The 24,615-nt window shown below is 39.8% G+C and overlaps 1 protein-coding gene across 2 annotated transcripts in view; it reads right to left on the reverse strand.

The window, feature by feature from the left end:
- Positions 1–7,240: 7,240 nt before the first annotated feature.
- Positions 7,241–24,615, reverse strand: part of LOC121022710 (interferon-induced very large GTPase 1-like) — a 60,379-nt gene continuing 43,004 nt past the window's right edge. For both annotated transcript variants that reach the window (XM_040464113.1, XM_040464112.1), the window contains exon 2: positions 7,241–16,771. In XM_040464113.1, coding sequence (XP_040320047.1) covers positions 9,474–16,769 — 7,296 coding nt within the window. In that variant the 5' untranslated portion in view covers positions 16,770–16,771 and the 3' untranslated portion in view covers positions 7,241–9,473. The remainder of the gene's footprint in view (positions 16,772–24,615) is intronic.

Here is a 24,615-nt window from a genome sequence, read left to right on the forward strand (position 1 = left end):
AATAGATTTTTTTTTTTACAGTTTATTTATTTCTTTTGAAAGAGAGAGAGAGTGCATGAGTGGGGAAGAGGCAGAGAGAGAGAGAGAGAGAAGGAGAGATTCCCAAGCAGGCTCCCCACTGCCAGCACGGAGCCTGATATGGGGCTCCAACTCACAGACTGTGAGATCGTAACCTGAGCTGAAATCAAGAGTCACTTAACTGACTGAGTCACCCAGGAGCCCTGTCCTTCAGGAGTAGAGTTTAGTGATTCAACAATACGTATAATACCCAGTGCTCATCATAACGGGTGCTCTCCTTAGTACCCATCACCCATTTAGCCCATCCCCACTTACTTCCCTCCATCAACCCTCAGTTTGTTCTCTATTGTTAAGAGTCTCTTATGGTTTGTTTCCTTCTCTCCTTTCCCCCCACTTCCCATATGTTCATCTGTTTTGTTTCTTAAATTCCACATATGAGTGAAATAAGGTATTTGTCTTTCTCTTATTGACTTATTTCGCTTAGCATAATATACGCTAGCTCCAACCACATCATTGCAAATGGCAAGATTTCATTGTTTTTGATGACTGAATAATATTTCACTGTATATATATTCCACATTTTTTAACCTTTTTTTTTTTTTTTTTGAGAAAGAATTTGCAAGTGTGGGAAGGGGCAGAGAGAGAGAGAGAGGGAGAGAAAGAATATCAAGTAGGCTCCATGTTCAGTGCAGAGGCCCAACACAGGGCTTGATCTCATGACAGTGGGATCATGACCTAAACTGAAATAAAAAAAATCTGACGCTTAACCGACTGAGCCACCCAGATGCCTCAATATACCATATCTTCTTTATCCATTCATCAGTCAATGGATATTTGAGCTCTTTCCATAGTTTGGCTATCGTTGATAATGCTGCTATAAACATTGGGGTGCATGTACCCCTTCGAATCTGTAGTTTTGTATCCTGTCCTTTTGCATACATAGTAGTGCAATTGCTAGATTGTAGGGTAGTCTATTTTTAACTTATTGAGGGACCTCCATACTGTTTTCCAGAGAGGCTGCACCAGTTTGCATTCCCACCAACAGTGTTAAGAGGGTTCCCCCTTCTCCACATCCTAACCAACACCTGTTGTTTTCTGTGTTGTTAATTTAGCCATTCTGACAGGTGTGAGGTGGTGTCTCATCATGATTTTCATTTGTATTTCCCTGATGATGAGTGATGTTGGGCATCTTTTCATGTGCCTGCTAGCCACCTGTATGATTTTTTTTTGAAAAATGTCTATTGATGTCTTCTGTCCATTTCTTAACTGGATATTTTGTGGTTTTTTGAGTGTTGAGTTTGATAAGTTCTTTATAGATTTTGGAGACTAACCCTTTATCAGATATGTCATTGCAAATATCTTCTCCCATTCCATTCTGTAGGTTGCTTTTTAATTTTGTAGATTGTTTCCTTCACTGTGCTGAAACTTTATCTTGATGAAGTCCCAGTAGTTCATGTTTGCTTTGTTTCGCTTGCCGCTGGCAATGTGTCTAGTAAGAAGTTGCTGTGTGTGAGGTGAAAGAGGTTGCTGCCTGTGTTCGAAGAGGTCTGCTTCTAAAATGGCAGTGTGAGGAACTTCATGGATCCATTTCTCAGTGAAATAGTATAGCTGGTGAAATTTATTTAAAAAATCAACCAATGATAAGTTTCTGGGAATTATCTTAAGGCCATACAGCAAATGAAGGAAATTTTATCAGGAAACTCTATTAAAAGTTGGCAAGAACAGCAAAAGAGTCTGTGGCATGATCCATGACCCACTCTTCCTTCCACTGTAAGCAGATGTGGATAAGAAGATGGGGTTCCCTCTTCCCTCAGCTCCCAGTGAAGAGGTGTAGGGTATTTTACTGGGAGGGGCAGGTGGCCAGCATTTTTCATCCCCTCCAATTTCGAGTTGTAGAGGCTAATTTGTAAGAGACTGCTGCTGAGAAATTGGGGCTCCCTTCTTCCACCTAGCCCCACCCAAAGGTGTGGGGTTTCTACCACAGGGATGGCAGGCTGAAAATATTGGGACCTCAGCTCACTTGTAGGGAACGTGTTCTATGCTGGTAAGGGCAAGCCAGGAAGACTGAAGACTGCTGCCCTTACTCAGTGTCTATGGAGTAGCTCAGAGATTTTTAGGTGAATAGGCAGTTCATAAGAACAGAGAGCCCTGAAGCTCTCCCCTAAAGAATTGACTTTATTTAAAAGAGTGTGAGGGGAAGTTAAAACCTAAGGGTGCTTCTGAAAACAATGGAGATTTCTGTGGTAAGAGTTAAGGGGAGGCTAATAACTCTATGACAGTAACATGCTAAACTATAGGTCAGGTAGTTTGACAAAGAGAATTAGGGAAAGAGACAGGAAGACGCACCCTGGGGTCAGGAGAAAACCCTCAAAGATTGGTCTTAAAAACTAATCCCACTCACAGTTTATTGGAGCAGACTGTGAAACCTCTTATGCCCCAGGGCACTGTTGAAAAGAATGGAACCTTCAGAGAGGAATTAGTGGAGTCCAGCTGGGTGTCATATTGAAGGTGGTGGTAAACCGAACAGATCAGAGAAAGAGACAAATAGAATCCTGCTAAAACCAGTCACCCCAGGGTGATTGTGTTTATCACTGGCTGCATTCTCTGAGGAAGAACATCAGAGGCATAAGACTGCAAAAGAGGCAGAATGGGGGGAGGAGAATAGAGAATCCACTTCATTAAAACAGTCCAGCCAGTCACTAAGCACACAAATAATAACAAGACCCATAAAGGGGACCAATATCCACCTTGCTGTAATATATTACCTAAAATGTCTACTTGGCAACAAAAAATTACGAGATGTTAAAAGAAATAGGAAGGTATGACTCATACAACAGAAAAAAAAAAAAGCAGACAACAGAAACTGCCTATGAGAGCAATCAGATATTAGAATTAGAGTAAGGACTTCAAAGTAGCCATTATAAAATGTTCAAAGAACTAAATAAAAGCAGGATTAGAGAAGTAAAGTATGATGACAATGTCACATCAAATAAAGAATATCAATAAAAAGAAATTATAAAAACCCATGGAAATTCTGGAGTTCAAAAAGTACAGTAGAACAGTCCACCCCCTCCCCTCCATCCATGCTTTTGCTTTCTGTGGTTTCAGTTACCCATGGTCAACTGTGTCTGGCAGCAGATGATCCTCTTTCTGATACATCAAAAGAAGGTCAGTAGTAGCCTAGTGCTACATTACAATGTCTACGTCATTCACCTTACTACATCTCATCACATTGGCATTTTATCATCTCACGTTATCAGAAGAAGAAGGAGGTAAGTGCAGTATAATAAGATATTGAGAGAGAGACCACATTCACATAACTTTTACTACAACATATTATAATTGTTCTATTTTATTATTAGTTATTGTTGGTAATTTCTTACTGTGCCTAATTTATAAATTAAGCTATCATAGGTGTGTATGTATCTGAGAAAACATAGTATATATAGAATTTGGACTATTTGTGGTATCAGGCATCCACTGGAGGGCTTGGAATGTATCCCCTGTGGATAAGGTGGGGGACAAATATAGCTGAAATGAAAAATTCACTAGAGGAGCTCCACAGTAGATATGAACCAGCAGAAGAAAGAACTAGCAAACTTAAAGGTAGACTGATAGAGAGTATGCAAGTATGTATAATCTGAGAACAGAGAATAAAAGAATGAAGAAATGTGAACCGAAACTCAGGAAAATGTGGGACACATTAAGCATGCCAACACATACATAATGTCAGTACCAGAAGGAAAGGAGAGAGAGAGAGAGAGGTGTGCAAAAAATATTTGAAGAAGTATGGCTAAAAACTTTTCAAATTTATTTATAAATATTAATTTGCATGTCCAAATGCTGAAAACTAAAAAGGAGGAGAAAATTTTGAAGGCAGCAAGAGGAAATGGACTTATCTTGTATAAGGGAACCCTAATAAGATTAATAGTCAACTTCTCACCAGAACCAGGAGGCCAGGAGGCAGTGGGATGGTATGTTCAAAGTGCTAGAAGAAAACAAAGGTATTAATCAAGAATCTTATTCCAGAAAAACTGTCTTTAAATAAATGAAGGCAAACTACATTTCCAGGTAAATAAACATGAGAGAATCTGTTGCTAGAAGACACATCTTAAAGAAATACTAAAGGAAGTTCTTTAGGTTGAAAGCAAAGAGCCTGAGAGAGTAATTTGAAATCACATGAAAAAACAAATCTGTTCATTTTTTTTGTTTTATTTATAATTTTGAGAGAGAGAGAGAGGGAGAGAGAGAAAGAGAGGTAGAGAGAGAAGGAGAGCAAGAATCCCAAACAGTCTCCACCCTGTGAGTGCAGAGGCCGACGTGGGGCTCAAACTGGCAAACCATAAAATCATGACCTGAACCGAAATGAAGAGTCAGACGCTTAACTGATTGAGCCACCCAGGCACCCCAACTCTGTTCATTTTAAAACAGATTGATTCATTTATTTATCCATTCAGCAATATTTATTGTGTACCTTTATTGAACTAAGTATACATTGTGCTAGGTGCCAAGGGTGTCACAGTTAACAAAAGAGATCTCTTGCTCTTATGGACCTTATATTCTAGACAATAAAATGAAATAACAAATGAGTATATGATAGAGTCCAGAAGATGGTCAGTTTAAAAACAAAAAAGTCATACATAAGGACCTGGATGCCAGAGGTAAGGTAGGGGTGCAGACTGTTTTATTAATTAGGGTGGTCTAGGAAAGGTCTCATTCATAAGATGAAGTACGAGCAAAGACTTAGAAGTATTTGGGAGCATAAGGGAGTTTTCACATTGGATATCTGGGGGAAGAATATTCCTTCAGGTAGAGGTAAGACCTACAGCTAAGGTCGGAACAATGAATGTTTTGGAATAGCAAGTAGTATGGTTGGAGTGAGTGACCAAAGAGGATAGAAGTAGGAGAGTAGATCAGAACAGTAACCAGAGGCCTTGATGACTCTTGTGACTTTGGCTTTCGCACTGAATGAGAAATGGAGCTATTTCAGGGTTTTGAGCAAAAGATTGAAATGATCTAGCATAAATTCTTAAGAAAGCTTTCTGACTGCCTTCTGGAGAATAGGCTATAGATACGGCAATCTGTTAGCAGGCCGTTGAGGCTCAGTGCTTGCAGTGGAGTGGTGATAAGTGGCTAGATCTTGATATATTTTGAAAGTAGACCCCACAGGATTTACCAGTGAATGAGAGGGGTGAGATGAATTATGAATGATTCAGAGTATTTTTTGGCCTGGGGGATTGACACAATGAATTTCCCTTTAAATGAGATGAGGAAGGCTGTGGGTAGAGCAGGTTTCAGGTGAGGGGAGATTGAAAATCCAGTTTTGAGCGTGTTACACTTGAGGTGCAGGTGTTGAATAGGCAAGTGTTTGACATTTGAAAAGAGGTATTGGTGAGACATATGTATTAGGAGTCGTCAATGTATGGGTGCTCTTTAATGCCTTGGGGACAGGTGACACATTAAGGAAGACCAAAGATTGAGCCCCTCAGAGTATGCTAGCATTGAGAGTTCTAATAGTAGAGGAAGAACCAGTAAAGCAGAATGACTGGAGGAGGAAAAACAAGGGTGCAGTATTCTCAAATCCTAGTGGAGAAAGTGTTTCAGGGAGGTGAGAGTGATAAAATGATGTTGGTAGATCAAGTAAGATCATTGAAAGTAAAAAAAAAAAAAAAGTGGATTTAACAAAGCAGAGGCCATTGGTGACCTTTGTTTAGTTAATTTAGCTGCATTATCACTGTGTGAAATATTAGAACCATCTTCAGTTTCTTTCTTTTCCTTCCACCTGTCATCACCTTCACCTCCAATAGGTAGAAAACTTGTCCATTATATTTAAGAGTCATTATTTATCACCCACACTTGTGGCAAGTACCATTCAAGATACTGAGCATATGGAAATGAGCAAGACATGGACCCTCTTTTTTCAGGAACTTAGAGTCCAGAACAAGTTACAGGCATAACTACATTTTAGTAGAATAGCAATGATAACAATAATGTTAATTCCTGTAATTCTATTAATGTGACTTATGCTGCTGCTGCTAATGCTACTACTACTGCCACCGAACGTCATTAGAACGTGTACTCTGTGCCAGGCATGTACATTGTCTCAAGTAATCTTGCACCTCTGTGAGCTGGCACCCTTTTATAGGTGAAGAAAATAAAGCAGAGACAGGTTGAGGAACTCATTCAAGATCACACAGCCAGGAAATTGTGGAGGCCCTATGTAAAAGCAATCTAACTTCTGATTTTGTGTTCTTAACTACAACTGCAAGCTGACACTCCCTAACTCTTAAAACTTGACTTAAACCTACTTATTTATTCCCTCACCTTAAATTGCCTTTCCCTCATTGCTTCCCCTTACTCATTTTTCCTGGGATAAGTTTTGTAATTAGTCACTTTTATGTCAGTCTATGTGTTAGGCCTGCTTCTGAGGTATTTAAGACATATCATTTTCACATTGCTAAACAATTTTGGCAGTGACTCCTCTAAGTTTTTGATTGGTTGATTAGTATTTGAAATCATTGTAACTACTCATAAAGTATCAAAGGACATTGATATCTTGAGATGCATTTTGAGCTATAAGTGATAATCACATTTATTGAGAACTTACTATGTTCTAATTATGATTTCCCAAGGAGTCCTTGTTAAATATTCCTGCCAATGAACCTTAGTCACATGAGGCTATCTTAACCCATCAATGTGATTCTAACAAAATGTTACGCAAAAGCAAAGGAAGAAGGAACCTGAGAGAGGGAGTATAACATAATAATTACTTATAGGGTACTTACTATGTATATGCCATTGTCCTAAATGCTTTATATACAGCAATTCATTTATTTCTCTCAACAACTGCATGAGAAATGTACTATTTTACAGATAGGGCACTTGAGCACAGAGAAGTTAAATTACATGCCCAAAGCCTCACAGGTACCACTGCTACAAAGATAGCAGTATTAGTAATTATCATGATAATATCAATGGTGATACACACACTTTCCTTCCCTTCCTTGTTCACTCATGTACCACAACACTCCCACACCTTACTAAAGGGTTAAAATGATTCAAGGGAATTATTTTGAGGCAAGGGAAAAAATAAAATTTGCATGATTCATGTGTCTTTTCTTATAGTCCAAGGGAAGAATCTGCCAGAACTTTAGGGGGTGAATTTTTAGACACACACTGTCTTGGTTTGGGCTGCTGAAACAAAATAATCATAGACTGTGTATCTTAGAAAACAGAAATTTATTTCTCAGTTCTGGAGCACCTAAGATCAGCGTGCTACCTGGTTAGATTTGTGGTAAGCAATCTTCCTGGCTTGCAGATGGCTGCCTTCTCACTGTGGGCTTACATAGCCTTTCCTTGGTTCATGGCATGGGGAGAGAGAGGTCTGTCTGGTGTCTCTTCTTCTAAGGGCACTAATCCCATCATGAGGGCCTTGCTCTCAATAAGTTATTTTACTCTAATAATCTCCCAAGGAAGAATCTCTCACTATAATCTCTTTAATCTTGACTCCACCTTCATGGCAGCTTTACATTCTCCATTACTATCCTAGAAAACTCCATTCCTATACAGTCATCTTTTCTCTATCCCAATTTACTTCTTGCCAGTTTATTTGGGATCTCTTGAGCATAGTGTCTGAATCTCATTGAATAATCATACTGCTTAAATGCCTGAGGAATTTGTCAAAGATCTTCTTTATTTATACACAATTTTGGCTTGAAAATCAAAGTTAATACATGATATGTAATACTTCTTAAAGGTGATTTTGGATTCATTAAACAAATACAAAAAGCATTCAGCAAATGTTAACTGAACATTGCAATTTTTGAGGATGCAGTGATTTGCAAGACAGGAAGCATGCAGGGATTCTGTTTCCATCACTGTTTCAGCTTAATCATATTGGTAGGTCCTTCCAATTCTTAATGAGATTATTTTCCAGAGAACAAAAGGAAAATTGTGCTGTTCAAGAATACCTGTTTCCTTTATCCTTTATAATTTTTCTGTTCCAGGACTTCTTTTGGAGACATGGGTCATTTTACCTGAAACTGATAGTATTCTGGAAAACTTTTCGAGTAATAAAACAGCAGAGTCATTACTCCTATCTCCTAACTTTAAAGATTCCAGTCCTTTGACTATGGTTCCCTGTCCTGTTTGTTTTTACTGGCTATGGAGGGGTTGATAGTGTGTCTTAAATAGAAGCCAATGGATGCCCTTATGTCCGACATAAATTTCCTTCTTTGTATCAGGATTCCTTTAGATCATCAGCTTTGAGAACCTAGTGTAAGTCATTGTTTTAGAAGGTGTAGGTTTGTAGAATGGCTATTTCTTTCCCCTCTCACGTCCTTGATTAGCTTCAGAGTCATTGTCATTTTTATTCTGATCATGACCCTATGACTTAAACAGTATGAAAAGTTACTTGTCACCTAATGTGGAGATAAGTATTTCCTTATACTTGAATGTATAAAAAGAATTGCTTATTAAAATATTAGAACCTAAAAAACTGTATAGTTTTTGATATTTTATTCTTAAAGGAATAGTTGATATTTTATTGTTAAAGAAATAGTTGTTTTTTTTTTAAATCATCAATGGCTTAATCAGATTTGACTTTATCCACAGCTTCGATTAAAATGGCCCTTTTTAGCTGGTCATAAATTATGTTAGCTGGTCATAAATTATGTTCCAAAAGCCAGTTTATTCCAGACTTGTATATAGCACCAAGCTTTGAATACCTAAGCTCTTGTGACACCCCCCCCCCCCTTTTTTTAACATATATAGGCAAGATGCCAGGGAAGAAGAGGGTGAGGATTAAATGAGAAGAACAGTTATTTGATTTCTGTTTTCTATATTTGCTTGATAACATTTCTTGAATTGATGCAGACTTTATTCTGGTAAAGTCTCTGTTTTATTCCTCTCCAGAACAGAATATGCCTAAATATTGCTGTGCTTGGGGATCATGAATTTTCCATGAATGTTTTTCCATTTGAGGATTAGTAACTTTTTCTCACAGTTTCAGAGGATTAAAGAAAAAAAGGCTATTGGTAGCTTCCAGTCAATATTGTATGAAATATCCATATATTTATTCTATAGAAATTTGTAAATTTGTAGTAGTCTGCAATGATTTTGTTTTCCTCCTATGAAAATGACTTTCTCTGAGACTTTATATAACATTATATATTTCAAAATAAAAACATTCTGAATAATAGTTTAAAATGTACAGTAGATATTTTAAATGGATTTTATTTGATTTTATCATATGTTCATATATTTTAGAAATATGTTTTTGAGCCAGAAGGAATTGAAGCAATGAAAAATGAAGTCTTTTCACAAGAAATCTTCAACTCTTGAAATGTTAATTGATTGAGTTTTAGATTTTTCATTTGAAAAAAGGTAATAATGAGGATTCTTACTGTGAGGAGGAGGTATTTTAGGATTGTCTGAGTATTGGGGTTCATTGAGTTTTACTGTTTTTTCAAGTCATCGAGCACATCCTGCTTTTTTATATTGTCCCAAGCATCAGGGATTTTACCTTTATTTATAAATTTTTTCTGATATTTTTCTTCCAGCTTTACTCTGAAGTGAGAGACAAACCATTTCCAGTATGGCTGGGTAGATGAGTCTGGGGTGATACTCCACATGGCATACTCCCCTCCTGCCTGTCGATAGTTCTTATATGGGACTTTCCAGTCATCTCTCAAAACCAAGAGAAGATCGCTTGCTACCAAATTAGTACAGCAATCAATGACAAAATTGTCTGTTTTGTAAAAACACCCTCCACTAACAGCGTGAGGACGGTGGAAGGGAACACTGTGGTCTCCTTCATGTCCAGGGATTGTGTTTGTACAGATTGCTCCACAGCAGGGACACTGTTTCCAGCAGCCAGAGAGATGTTCAGAGAGCATTTTCTGAACTTCCAGAACCATTGCTTGTTCATACATATTCAAATAGTTCCCTTCTACGCTCTTCATTGTGGGATCCAAAGCTTCACTCATAGCTTCTTTGAGAAACTCAATATCTTTTATCTCTTGGTGTTCAATGCTTATCAAGTCTTTTCTTGGAAAGATCACATTACTCCCCAGGTGGTCACAGAACAAATCCAACCACCCAGACACAGTGCTGCTTTTATCTTTGGCTATTACTGTGGATTTCTGAATAGCTGAGAGGATGGCAGTCTTGATATCATCTAAAGTTGTTTTTAAAAAAGTCTTTATTTTTTCACTTCCTTTGTCTGAACAATATGTTTTAATATGGTTTTGAATGTAATTCCTAAAAAATGATTCTGAATTATGAAGGTAATCCCAGTAATTATCAAAATTTTCTTCTTCTGCCAGAGAGATGAGAATATGTTTCTCCAGGTTAGACTTGTTTCCGTTGAATGCTGGGCAGTTAGCTCGCATGTCCCCAGCAATTTTGAGGACCATTTGTTCCCATATGGTGTTAGAGACAGCACGAGTGAGTTTGTGCCACAGAAAATCAACAAATGTTTTGACTGAAGTTGCTCCTTGACAAGATATCTTAAAACTCATGAAGAAATCCTCTTTCTTACTTTCCAGATAGTTCACAGGATCATTTGCTCTCTTGAATGCCCTGTGCATCTTCTTAAAAGTCTCTGATGCTTTTTGGAATAAACACAAAGATAAATCAATTTCATATTTACTTGTAAATGTGTATCTTCCCTCAGTGTTTGCAGATTTCACTTCCTCATCTATTATTCTCAGGATTTCATGGAAATAATTTGGATTGTAATCACGCTGTTGTGTCCAAATATTCTTAATAGTTTCAGTATATCTTGAAATAATGCGGTCAGTAGTCTTATCTATGGACATTTTATCATAGCCCTCTAATGTCCTTGTAATTATGTAATATTTCGTGTTCATTTTGACATGTTTGTCATATTTGATTTGAAACTTTTCTCCAGGATTTTCCTTCAGTGTGTCTACAATATTTCTCTCCTTTTTGAAATACTCCAAAAGGATGTTTTCAGAATCCACATCAATGTTAGGCTCTGTGACTGGAGGGAGAGTTGAGGACACAGCATAGACCCATTTTTCCCAAAGTTGATTGAACTTCTCATGTAGCTCTTTCTCACTCAATTCTGTGCCTTTGACAGTTAAAGCCAACCTTCGGCTTTTTTCTAATAATTCCTTTTCATAACCTGACTTTTTGCTATCCAGTTTTTCTTGACTTTTCTTAAAACTAATAAGTTCATCAGCTTTTTTTTGGCTTTCTAAAATAAGTGCCTCTGTAAGGATCATTAGCTTATTTTCAAAATTTGCTTTCCACTGAACCAGTATTTCGCTATCTGGATCTTCATTAAAATATTTTTCAAGTTCTTGCTTGATGGCTTCATATTTTTCTGTGACTGGCGCCTCAAAAGTGCTTTTTCTGAATGTCTGGATTTTCCCATTCTGAATCTGGTTGATTAGCTGGTTCTGCAAACCCAGCACATGACTCCTCAGCTCCCAGGTCCAGTAGTTATACATTGTTTCCAATTTGCTCATGGCCATGACTTCTCGTGTGTTCCTGAAACTGAAAATAAAGTTCTCATTCACCAGGGCTCTCCACAAATCTTGGACTCGGAATTTTACATCTGATATCTTCATGATGCCTCCCCTAGATTCCTGTTTGGCTGTGAGAAGAATTCTACTTTTCAGTTCCTGGACATTGTGGCTGTAGCGAGGATTGGGAGGGGCCATCGGAGGATTGCCATCCCAGAGGTGAGCAAAGTAGTAGACATGAGTATTGACATCAAACTTAATGACATCACTAAATCGGGTTACATCTGAATACTGTTCTTGTTCAGCTGCTTTTGCTGCCATTTCATCTAATCTCTGCTCTAGCCGCCTTCGTCCTTCCATAGTTTGGTCTTTAGCTGTAACTTCCCCCACATTCTGATGGACAAAAAGGCAGCTAGGGGAGATTTTTACTTGTTTCATCCTCAGAAAGGCTTGGACAACTATTTGTAGAATATCTTGCATTTCTGATGGATTTTCCCCAAAAATGTTAATCAGAGTCAAGTTTCCAAGTCCAATAACAAAGGTTGCCAACTCATTGTCACGATTCTGGGATTTGCTGCTGAGTTCTGGGGCCCGAAGTCCTTCTGTGTCCACAACAAGCACAAAGTCAAAGCCCAGTTCCTCTGTGAATGTCTCCTCCACTTTCAGGAGCTGCATGTAGGCGCCCCGGGTACACCTCCCAGCACTGACAGTGAACTGCAGCCCAAAAAGGGCATTCAGCAGGGTGGACTTCCCTGAGCTCTGCAGGCCAAGGATAGAGAGAACAAACAGTCGTTTGTCTCCAAGTTTCTCAGAGACCTTGTCAAAAATAGCTGCTACCCACTTTAGAGGCACATATGAAGCATCCCCATCCATCAGCTCAATGGGAAGACCAGATATCATTAGATCTGCAGCAATCTGGGGAAGGGAGAGAAAAAGGTTATCTTTTGTGGAGAAAGTTTCTTCCAGAACTTCATAGATCTGGCCTATTTCTCTGAGAAGTTGTTCAATTCCCAAGGTGCAGTCAGTAATCTCTGTAGAAATAGCTTCTATCTCATTTTGCCAGTGTTTCAGGGAGGTGTTCTTTGGTGCTTTTTTCTTTTCTGTTTGTACCAGTGACCACAAAGCCTTTTTCCTTTCATTCAGTTTTTCCAAGTGTCCTGCAGTCAGGTTGTCCAAAGACACACTCAGCCATTGTAAGAAGTAGAGTTTGGTATGAGTTTCTGAATGGTTTTGCATAATTTCAAGGACAGATTGCATTAACTCATTGAGAGGAAAGGCTCTGGTCAATTGTTGCTGCCGTATTATTTGTTTTTCTGCCTCAATCTCACTCTTGTGTTGTTCAATGCTCCGATTTCCCTTTTCTCTCAGATGATAGAGTTCTTTGTCCTTTTTACACCAAAGATGCCACAGGTGTCCCTGAAGGGGTAGTAAGTTTTCCTTCATCTGAGATATCTTCATTTCTCCTAATAGGGCCATGAGAACCTCTGCCTTTTCTTTGGCTTCCTTGCAGTCTCTCTGGTCTTCATCAATAAGGAATCCTTGCTTACGAGCAATCTGGGCACAGTCCTCTAAGCTAAAAGTAGTGTCAGAGAGCTCTAGCAAATGTCTGATTGTAGTTTTGAGCTCCTCTGTTAATTCTGCCTCATTTCTGTTCCTGATCCCAATCCTCACTTTTTGGCCAGAATTATTGGCTGTGGTTTTTTCTTTGTCATCAAGCAGACAGATCAAAGGTTTGGATAGCTCACACAGGCCACGGATAATTTTTCGGTTTTCTTGATTGCCATCAGAAGTTGCCATGAGGACTACAATGAGAGAAGAGATCTCCTGCAGGAAGGTGAGTTGCTTCTCATGTTCCTTGGCATCTCCATGCAGATTGGTGAAGGTCAGACAGTTGTCAAATCTGTCCTCATCTTCACCCCCAGGACAGAACCAGCAGATTTCCACTACACCCCCCATCAAGAGACAGTCTTTGCTACTCCCTCTGCAATGGCGATGAAAAAAGATATCATGTTTACGTTTACTGAGAATACAGTTCATAATCTGAGATTTGGAAGCAGAGAAGCCATTTCCAACCCTAACAAAGGACACAATGGGGGTAGAGACACGACACATTTGCTGATTCTTGTAATTGTTCTTTGCTGAGTCTTTTGTTGATTTCCTTGCTTGCTGCCAGCTTCTCCTAATTTGACTGAGAGACCAAAGAGAGAATTCAATTTGAGAATTGCAAGGATTAGGTATAAGAAGAGGGAGGGCAAACTGGCAAATGGAAAGTTTGGCCAGAATATATTGTCTAGCAAAATCATCAGCACAGTGAAGAATTGCCATCTGAATATCCATAGGGTGAATATGGGGTCTGGAATTAGGATCTGAAGGATTAGTGGGACTATCATTGTCTTCAAAAAAATCATCATATGGATCAAAAACCTCATTTTTCTGTTTTGAGGCACTTAGATAGACTTGATTCTCTGTGTTTCCATCATCTTTGAAGACCAGATATCTCAGCCCATAATCCAACATCAGTAGCTTCTGTAGGAAGTAGAAGGGAAGCTCCCGTTCAGAGCTGGGCTGGGTGTTGTACACAGAAGTCTTGTAGATCAGATGGAAATGAGCTCTGCTCATCCTCTTTGGGTAGTAGTGTTCTAGGCCTAGACGCTGGAGCAATTCTAAGAAAGCTCCATTTTCTGTGGCCTCCCATTTGTTGTTTTCATGATCATGTGGTTCATGAGGCAGTTCCTTTTCATGGAAGATACTTTGCAAATGTTTTCTCACTTCATCCATTTGCAGTGAAGGGGTGGTGGCTTTATTATTCCCATCAATGAGCAGACTCAAGTCTTTCTGTAGGTTTACCCAATCATGATCTGCTCCAGGTTTGTTGAGGACATCTACAACTTCTTTAGTCAATGATTGTCCCATGTACTGTCTTATAAATGTCAAACGTTGTGTTTTCTCCTTTGGAGAAACAGCTGTAACTCCAACAGTGGCTGTCAGACCTGTGAGCACCAGGAATGCCTGAGCCTTGTGGCTGCAAATATTTTTGAGCTCCTGGTATTTATTTTGGGCAGTTTGCGTTTCATGCACTAGAAAGTCTAACTCATCACACCCCAGGAGATACCGAAAAGTCTTGTTTTCCATGTGGTAACCTGCGCCAGTTGCAATGGAAAGTAGCAAGAGCTGTATGTCTGGCTGCTCTGTCTCTTGGAGGTAATTCAAGAAGCAGCGAAGAGACAGGCTGACCTCATACGTGGCCTTTCTTTGTGCTTCCTCCACTATTTCTGGGGACTCGGACTTAATCTTCACTTCCATGAAGTCATTTTTGGTTTTTTCAAAGATTTTAATTAATTCAGAAAATTGGGAGATTTTGATATACTCTGGCTCTGACTCTGACCTGAAGATCCACTGCATGATGGAATGAGCCTGAGGAAAGTTTGTCACGCTATAGATGTGAGGATCCAAAAGGCTGCGCAACTGAGATTTAATAAATTTGGTTTCATAAATGCAATACCTTTTGCAAAAGTTGACAGTGTTTACCAGAAAATTCTGCAGATCCCTATCTGTCAGGCATATGTTAATCCAAGTGTCATAGCTTTTTAGTTTTTGACTCAACATTTGCATGAAACTTATCAGTTTTTTAAGCTGCTCTTCAGGGTCAGATACCTCCCAGGATTTCACATCCTCTAGGAAAACCCTGGCCTCCTTCACAACACTGAGTAATTCTTCTCCACTCTGGATCTGGGTAGTGAGGCCAGTCAGAGCAGTGTAGCTGTCTTTCAGGCACATAGCTACCTGAAAAGGATCTTTAAACTCACTTCTGTGGCTGGAGAGGATGATGTCCCAGACGGGCACCAGTTGAATTCCCCGGTCAATGACACACCAGGTTCGATTACTGGCAACTAGGCCAGCTTTCCACTGGAAAAGGTCATTTGCTTCTGGTGGGCCACCTGTCTGGGCCGCAGATAATTGGATTTTGGTTTGGAGATTTTGGGAGCTTGTGCTCTGAGAGTCTTCTTTCGAATGAGAGTCTGTCACAGCCACGTGTGTAGCAACTTGAATTCCAAAGCCACTGTAGCTGCCCCTTATGTAACTATCCAGGGCCTTGGCTGACTGCTGTTTCACTTCTGCCAGCTGTTCACTTTGGAAACCCTCTGAAATGGCTTTCCACCAGTAGATTCCTCCCAAGTGCAGAGGGCCCTGGTTAGCATGAGAGCCAAACCTATGGAAGAAGGCTTCACTCCTGGACTTTAGCAAAGGGAGTCTGTCTGAGCCTGCAGACTGACCCAGAAGGTCTTCAATGCATTTTAATTCGTGGAGAGCAGCCTTGGATAACTGGAGCTGATCAGTGGGAAAGTGGCAGGAAGCCAGCGGGATGTAGCTGAACTTGGTTGAGCAAAAATAAGAGTGCTCAGAATGTGATTGTTGGGTTTTCTTAGATTCTGAATGTATGCTGTGATGTACACTAGCTTTCAGGCTAAATCCCCAACCTTCACCTTTGGCTGAGGCAGTTGCACTGAAGCCCAGCTTCTCTATCGTCTGGGTGAATGTGGATTCTGCTTGAGAAGATGTAAATTCTCTTGTTTCCATCCGTGTGCCCTGCTCAGGGCCAAAGAGTGAGAAGTTCTTTGGGACACTGAGTAGCTCCTCTCTCTTCTCTATCAAACCCCTTTCATCGCTAGTTTTGTAAATTCCCTGCAGAGCCAACCCTCCAGATGCCCATCTCACCAGATCTCCATCTGGGAGGTTCTGCCTGTGAGACAATGTCCCCTCCATGAGGTTGAGTTGTTTCTGAATGTTTTCCATGACTTCTTGTAGGGACTTTTGGGGAGGTGGCCAGTATTCTTCAGGGATCCCCATTGCCTGCCTCAGCTCTGCCTGCTTTTTCCTCACTGCTTCTTCCTCTTGCTGCCTCCCTTCTGACAGCAAGTCTCTTAGCTCTTGCAGTGTCTGCTCTGCATGCTTCTGCATTTTCTTTATCATCTCCAGCCGAGACTCCTGTAACTCTGAAAGACTATTTGAGTGTGACATGTTAAGAAGCATCTCCAGGGCTTTTTTCTCCCAGGAATGTCGTGCTTGAGATTTCAGCTTCTGGAGGTCTTTTTCTTCCAGGTGTTGTAAGGCCTGGGCACAAGTCACACCCAGGTGTTCCTGCAACTTGGGCAACCAGTACTCGAGTGCCAGTCCTACTTCTGTCAACATCTCCTGGAGATCATGTGTTCTTTTGCCTCTGAGCAGGGGCTCATCAGGGGTGGACTTCGCTGTGGCCATGGCTGTGGGAAGAAAAGACACTCAGTTAGCCTGTGTTATGACCTTAGAAGTCACATAGCCAAAGGGTAAATGTAGTAAAGATGCAAGTCTCCAAGGCTTTCTCATTTCCTCCTTTCATTGTTCCAATGAATATATTTTGTTAAAACAACTTCTTCTTCTTCTTCTTCTTCTTCTTCTTCTTCTTCTTCTTCTTCTTCTTCTTCTTCTTCTTCTTCTCTTCTTCCTTTGGCAAGACATCCTTGTGGGTGTTTTCAACATGGATTGCCTTTTAGTTACCAGGGTGAGTTGCACCTTGAAGCCTGGCTTTTGGCATTTCCTATTACACAGAATTGATTGCATGGAAAGCATTAAGCTGAGGGTTGGAGTTTGGAAACATGCATGATTTGATAGCCTGATGTTTGTTTTAAAACCAAGAGTGGCCCCCCCCCAAAAAAAAGAAAAAAGAAAAACAAAAAAAAGAAAAGAAAAAGAAAAAAGATGGAATCTTGCCATTTGCAATGATGTGGTTGGAGTTAGAGTATTATGCTAAGCAAAATAAGTTAGAGAAGGACAAATACCATATGATTTCATTCATATGGGAATTTAAGAAACAAAACAGATGGACGTAGGGGGAAGAAAAGACAGGCAAACCACCAAACAGACTCTTAACTACAGAGAACAAACAGAATTACTGGAGGGAAGGTGGGTAGAGGGAAGGGTTAAATGGGTGATGGAGATTAAGGAGACCACTTGCTGTGATGAGCACTGGGTGTTGTATGTAAGTGATGAATCACTAAATTCTATACCTGAAACTAATATTACAGTGTATCTTAACCAAATTGAATTTAAATAAAAACTTGAAAACAGAAAGAAAAAAATTAAAACAAATTATTCAATAGCAAACAAAAAACAAGAGTGGCACCACCAATTATATTTCCTCTCTTAAGTTTCTGTCAAACCTGTGTTGAGTGGTTTCTTTCCTGTCTTTCTGTCACTTCTTCTTAGGCCATTTTATGATATTTATTTACTGTCCTGTCCTTTAACTCACTTGCGGATATCAGCATCATGGTGGTATAAGATGTTCCTCTTTTTTTGGCTCCCTTTTAAAACAACTTATTAGACATCCATCTGTGAACAGTGGGAGTTGTGCCTCAGTGGGAGTTGTGAGATACAGCACCATAGGCCAAGGGACATGGGAGTAGTCTCATCCTCCTGTGAATTCGGTAATAGGCAGAAGACCTCAGTATGGGCCATGGAACCAGCAAAACCAGCAAGTCTGCCCCAGCCCCCTGGCCACATTCAGAAAAAAACCTGGCGTGTGCTGTCCTGGGCAGATACTCACAGAAGAAAGAATTTCCAAAAATCCAGCCCTCTTGATGGGAGATTCCTGCACAAATTTGCTGACATTGGTGGACTGGAACTGTCCATTGGCAGTGACCTCTCCAGTGGGGCTAGAGGATAGTAGATTGCCCATCTACTCCCAATTGTGTGGGACATGGCTGGAGAAATCCATTTTTGGGTATTCATCCCAGAGTCTCAAGTCAGGACTGGGAGAAGGGAGAAGAGATTGGGAAAGAAGAATATCAAAGGACTTTAAAGGGACATGGTCCCTGTTGATTACACTCAAGAATTCAACAGGACCCCCCCCCCCCCAGCCTCTTGGGAGAACCTCACCCAAGGATTTCCCCACCAGGTCCAAGGGCACCCTCAATGACCAAGTGCTAAGCTGACAAATACACCCCACCTCCCATTGTGGCTGACTTCCTGTGCATGCTCCTGAGTTCAGTGGTGAGAGCTAGTCTGTTAGAGTGCTGTTAGCAAAACAGATCAGGATTTGTGAGGAAGAGAGAAACCATACAGTTGAGCCATAGCACCACCTTCTGGAAAACAAAAGAGAAGTTTCCAGTAGCCAATCTGCTGAATTGTGACAACCAGACAAGACCTAAAGGTTAAGAATTCTGCCACAAGAGAGAGCAAGAATAATGGAGCAGTTGTAGCCATACAAAGATAGAGAAAACCCCGGATGTAATAGTACCAATACACAGAATACTCTGACTGAAGGGAACTAGTAAAGATTTAAGGAAGTGTCTTCCAACTTCGGATGCAAAGCACAAAAATTACAAGGACATGAAAAATGTCATTAACGTGTCATTAACAAAAGATAATAATTCTCAGTAACCTAGTTCAGAGGCTTGGAATTTTGTGACCTTCCTCATAAAGAATTTGAAATACCTGTTTTGAAGAAAATCAGTGAGCTACAAAAACTCAGAAAGACTATTTAAGGAAATGAGGGGGAGATATGTAAATAAAATGATACTTACCAAAGATACTAGATCATAGAAAAGAAACAAGCAGAAATTCTGGAGCTGAACAATTTTTATCTTATTTTATTATAATTTTTTAAATAAAATATTGTGTTTATTTGAAAAATGATATAGGGGCGCCTGGGTGGCGCAGTCGGTTAAGCGTCCGACTTCAGCCAGGTCACGATCTCACGGTCCGTGAGTTCGAGCCCCGCGTCAGGCTCTGGGCTGATGGCTTGGAGCCTGGAGCCTGTTTCCGATTCTGTGTTTCCCTCTCTCTCTGCCCCTCCCCTGTTCATGCTCTGTCTCTCTCTGTCCCAAAAATAAATAAAAAACGTTGAAAAAAAATTAAAGAAAAATTAAAGAAAAATCTACAAATTACTGAAATTAATAAAGTTATAAGCTGTAATTTATAAGATTAAGAAACAGATGAGTAATAAACATTCAATATTATTTTTATTTATTTTCCCCTCAATTTTATTTTTTAAATTTTTATTTAAATTTCAGTTAATATACAGTGTAATATTAGTTTCAGATGTACAATTTAGTGATTCAGCACTTACATACATCACCTGGTGCTCGTCCCAACAAGTTACTTAATCCCCATCAACTATTTAACCCATTCCCACACCCATCTCCTCTGATGGCCATCAGTTTGTTCTCTATAATTAAGAATCTGTTTCTTTGTTTGCCTCTCTCCTTTTTGCTCTATGCTCCTTTGTTTTGTTTCTTAAATTCCACATATGAATGAAATCATATGGTATTTGTCTTTCTCTGACTTATTTTACTTAGCATTATACTCTCTAGTTACATCACCATCCTTGCAATTGGCAAGATTTCATTCATTTTTATGGTTGACTAATATTGTGTTGTATATATATACCACATTTTCTTTATCCATTTGTCAGTCAATGGACATTTGAGCTCCTTCCATAATTTGCCTGTTGTAGATAATGCTGCGATACACATAGGGGTGCTTTTATCCCTTTGAATTAGCGTGTTGTATCTTTTGTGTAAATACCTAGTGCAATTGCTAGATCGTAGGATAGTTCTATTTTTACCTTTTTGAGGAAACTCCGTACTGTTCCCCAGAGTGGCTGTACCATTCGCATTTCTACGGATAGTACAAGAGGGTTCCCCTTTCTCCACATCCTCGTCAATACTTGTTATTTCTTGTGTTTTTGATGTTAGCCATTCTGACAGGTATGAGGTGGTGGTATCTCATTGTGGTTTTGATTTGTATTTCCCTGATGATGAGTTATGTTGAGCATCTTTTCATGTGTCTGTTGGCTGTCTGTGTGTCTTCTTTGGAAAAATGTCTTCATGTCTTCTGCCCATTTTTAAATTTGATTATTCATTTTTAAAATATTGTTTTATTTTTTAAAGTGATCTGCACCCAACATGGAGCTCAAGCTCACAACCCCGAGATCAAGCATCACAGGCTCTACCGACTGATATAGCCATGCGACCCTAAATTTGATTATTCATTTGTTGAGTGTTGAGTTTTATAGGTTCTTCATATATTTTGGATACTAACCCTTTATCAGATAAATCATTTGCAAATATATCTTCCCCCATTCCGTAGGTTGTCTTTTAGATTTATTTCCTTTGCTGTGCAGAAGCTTTTTATCTTCGTGAAGTCTCAATAGTTTATTTTTGCTTTTGTTTCCCTTGCCTAAGGAGACATATCTAGTAGGAAGTTGCTATGGCCAATGTCAAAGAGATTACTGCCTGTGTTCTCCTTTAGGATTTGAATGGTTTCATGTGTCACATCAGGTTGTTTCATCCATTTTGAATTTATTTTTGTGTATGGTGTAAGAAAGTGGTCCAATTTCATTCTTTTGCAAGTTGCTGTCCAGTTTTCCCAACACCACTTGTTGAAGAGACTGTCCTTTTCCCATTGGATATTCTTTCCTGCTTTGTCGAAGATTAATTGACTATAGAGTGTGGGTTCATTTCTGAGTGTTCTATTCTGTTCTGTTGGTCTAGGTGTCTATTTTGGTACCAGTCTTGAAAACTGCATTTTGTAATATGACTTGAGGTCTGGAATTGTGATGCCTCCAGCCTTGCTTTTCTTTTTCAAGGTTGCTTTGGCCATTCACAGTCTTTCATGGTTCCATACAAATTGTAGGATTGTTTGTTCTAGCTCTTTGAAAAATGCTAGTAGTATTTTGATAGGGGTTGCGTTAAATGTGTACATTGCTTTGGGTAACACAGACATTTTAACAGTATTTGTTCTTTCAATCCATATGAACATGGAACGGTTTTCCATATCTTTGTGACCTCTTCAGTTTCTTTCATCAGTGTATCTTACAGTTTTCAAAGTACAGATCTTCTACCTCTTTAGTTAGGCTTATTCCTAGGTATCTTATGGTTTATGGTGCAGTTGTAAATAGGGTTGATTCCTTAATTTCTCTTTCTGCTGCCTCATTATTGGTGTATAGAAATGCAACAGATTTCTTTACACTGATTTTGTCGTCTGCAAGTTCATTGAATTCATGTATCAATTCTAGTAACTTTTTGGTGGGGTCTTTCAGGTTTTCTGTATAGAGCATCATGCCATCTGCAAATAGTGAAAGTTTTACTTCTTCCTTGCCAGTTTTGATGTTTTTGATTTTTTTTCTGATTGCTGAGGCTGGGACTTCTAGTACTATGTTGAATGAAAGTGGTGACAGTTGATATCCCTGTCTTATTCTTGATGGTAGGAAAAAGCTCTCAGTTTTTCCCAATTAAGGATGATATTAGCTGTGGGTTTTTCATGTATAGACTTTACTATGTTGAGGTATGCTTCTTGTAACCCTACTTTGTTGACAGTTTTTATCATGAATGGATGCTGTATTTTGTCAAATGCTTTTTCTGCATCTATTGGAAGGACCATATGGTTCTTGTCACTCCTTGAATTAACATGGTGTATCACATTGATTGATTTGTGAATGTTGAACTACCCTTGCAACCCAGGAATAAGTCCCAGTTGATCATGGTGAATGATTCGTTTAATATACTGTTGGATTTGTTTTGCTAGTATTTTATTGACAGTGTTCGCATCCATGTTCATCAAGGATATTGGCCTGGTGTCTTTCTTGGTGGAGTCTTTATCTGGTTTCGGTATGGTATGATTTCAGTCTTTTTGTATGTGTTGAGGCCTGATTTGTGACCTAGTATGTGATGTATTCTGGAGACTGTCCTGTGTGCACTTGAAAAGAATGTGTATTCTGCTGTTTGAAGATAGAATGTTCTGAATATATCTGTTAAGTCCTTCTGGTCCAGTGTGTCATTCAAAGCCATTGTTTCCTTAGTGTTTTTCTGCTTAGATGATATATCCACCGATGTAAGTGGGGTGTTAAAGTCCCCTACTATTGTATTATTGTCAATGAGTTTCTTTATGTGTATTATTAATTTTTCGATGTATTTGTGTGCTTCATGTTGGGGGCATAAACATTCTATTGTTATACCTTCTTGTTGAATTGTTTTCTTAGTCATAATAAAGTGCCTTTCTTTATCTCTTGTTATAGTCTTTGTTTTAAAACTAGTTTTCCTGGGGCGCCTGGGTGGCGCAGTCGGTTAAGCGTCCGACTTCAGCCAGGTCACGATCTCGCGGTCCGTGAGTCCGAGCCCCGCGTCAGGCCCTGGGCTGATGGCTCAGAGCCTGGAGCCTGTTTCTGATTCTGTGTCTCCCTCTCTCTCTGCCCCTCCCCCGTTCATGCTCTGTCTCTCTCTGTCCCAAAAATAAATAAACGTTGAAAAAAAAATTAAAAAAAAAAAAAACAAAAAACTAGTTTTCCTTACATAAGTAAGTATTGCTACTCTGGCTTTTTTTTTTCTTTTTTTGACATCCATTTGTGTTATGAATGTTTCTTCATCCCTTTACTTACAAGCTGCAGGTGTCTTTAGGTCTAAAATGAGTCTCTTGTAGGCAGTGTAAAGAGGAGTCTTCCTTTTTATTTATTTATTTATTTATTTATTTATTTATTTATTTATTTATTTCCATTTTGACATCCTATATCTTTTGATTAGAGAGTTTAGTCCATTTTCATTTAGAGTAATTACTGATAGATATGCATTTAGTGCAGTTTTATTACTTGCTTTGTAATTGTTTCTGGGTATTTTCTCTCTTCCTTTGCTGTCTTTGTCAGTTTTGGTCTCTCCTTTGCACTAAAGAGTCCTTTTTAATATTTCTTGTAGGGCTGGTTTAGGGGTCATGAACTCCTTTAGTGTTTGTTGGTCTGGGAAACTCTTTATCTCTTCTTCTGTTTTGATGATAGTGTTGCTGGATAGTGTATTCTTGGCTGAAGATTTTTACCATTCAGCACTTTGAATATATCATACCACTACCTTTTGGCTTGTTAAGTTTCTGTTGAGAAATCTGCAGCTGGCCTTATGGATTTCCCCTTGTGAATTAAGGGCTTCTTTTGTCTTGCTGCGTTTGGGATTTTTTCTTTATCACTCTATTTTTCAAATTTAATTACAATATGTCTTGATGTTGGCCAGTTTTGTTGATTTTAAGGAGTTCCCTGTGTCTCCTGGATGTGGATGTCTGTTTCCTTACCCCGATTAGGAAAATGTTTGCTCCTTGGTCAGAATGTGGCGAGTTTTAACTAGGTGGGGTCTGGTCTGCTTGTTAAATGAGACCTGATACTACTTCCACTAGAACTGAGACCCTGCAGAACTCTGTGGTCAGGAGATGTGTTGGTAGGGGTTTCTGCTGGTCTTCTGGGGTAGGGACCCACTGTGCTGGGACTGAGTCAAGCTTGATTGAGAAGGGCAGTCCCGCCAGACCACAGTTGTGTGGGACGAGATGTAAGCAAGTTAGGCAGCTAGTGTCAGTGCTGGGCTGCTACCCAGGGTAGCTTTTTGTTTGTGCTGAGGGGTGGGGAAGGGAAATGGTTCCAGCCAGTTTCTTTGTCCTCTTAGAGGCTTCTCCATGAATGCTGCCTCTTAGGGAAGCACTCTGAGAAGAAGGAATAATTCCCCGTGTGCATTTTTCAAATCACTGTTTCCACACTGTGTGCCCCTATGTTGTTTACCTGCCTTCTCTCCAGGAGCAGGACAGTGCCCTCTGAGCTCTAGCCCAGCCTGATAACTTTTAAAATTTCAGGCTTTAGGGAGTGGCATGGACAGGGGTTTGTACTAGTCTTGGGGAGGGGCCTGCTGCACTGGGACTGAGGCAAGCTTGACCAAGAAAGTCAGTCATGCCAGAGCACAGGTGTTTGGGGCTTGGTGTAAGAAAGTTAGGCCCCAGTGTCTGTGCTGTGCTGCCAGCAGGTGGCTCTGTGCTTATGCTGAGGGGTGGAGGAGGGAAATGGTGCCAGCCAGCTCCTTTGTCCCTGTAGAGGCTTCTTCATGAATGTTGCCTTTAGGGATGTGCCCCAAGGAGAGAAAATAATCTCCCTCCTTGTGTGCCCCAGGCATTCTTCAGGTCACTGTTTCCAGGCCATTTCCCCTAGGTTGTTTGCCTGACCTTTCTTCAGGAGCAGGGCAGTGCCCTCAGGGTTCTATCCCAGTCCAGCCTGCTGACCTTTAAAACTTCAGGCTTTAAGACTCACTGGTTGCAAGAACATATACAA

This window comes from Herpailurus yagouaroundi, unplaced genomic scaffold (genome assembly GCF_014898765.1).
Source record: "Herpailurus yagouaroundi ecotype Mexico unplaced genomic scaffold, PumYag 430, whole genome shotgun sequence".
Lineage (NCBI taxonomy): Eukaryota > Metazoa > Chordata > Mammalia > Carnivora > Felidae > Herpailurus > Herpailurus yagouaroundi.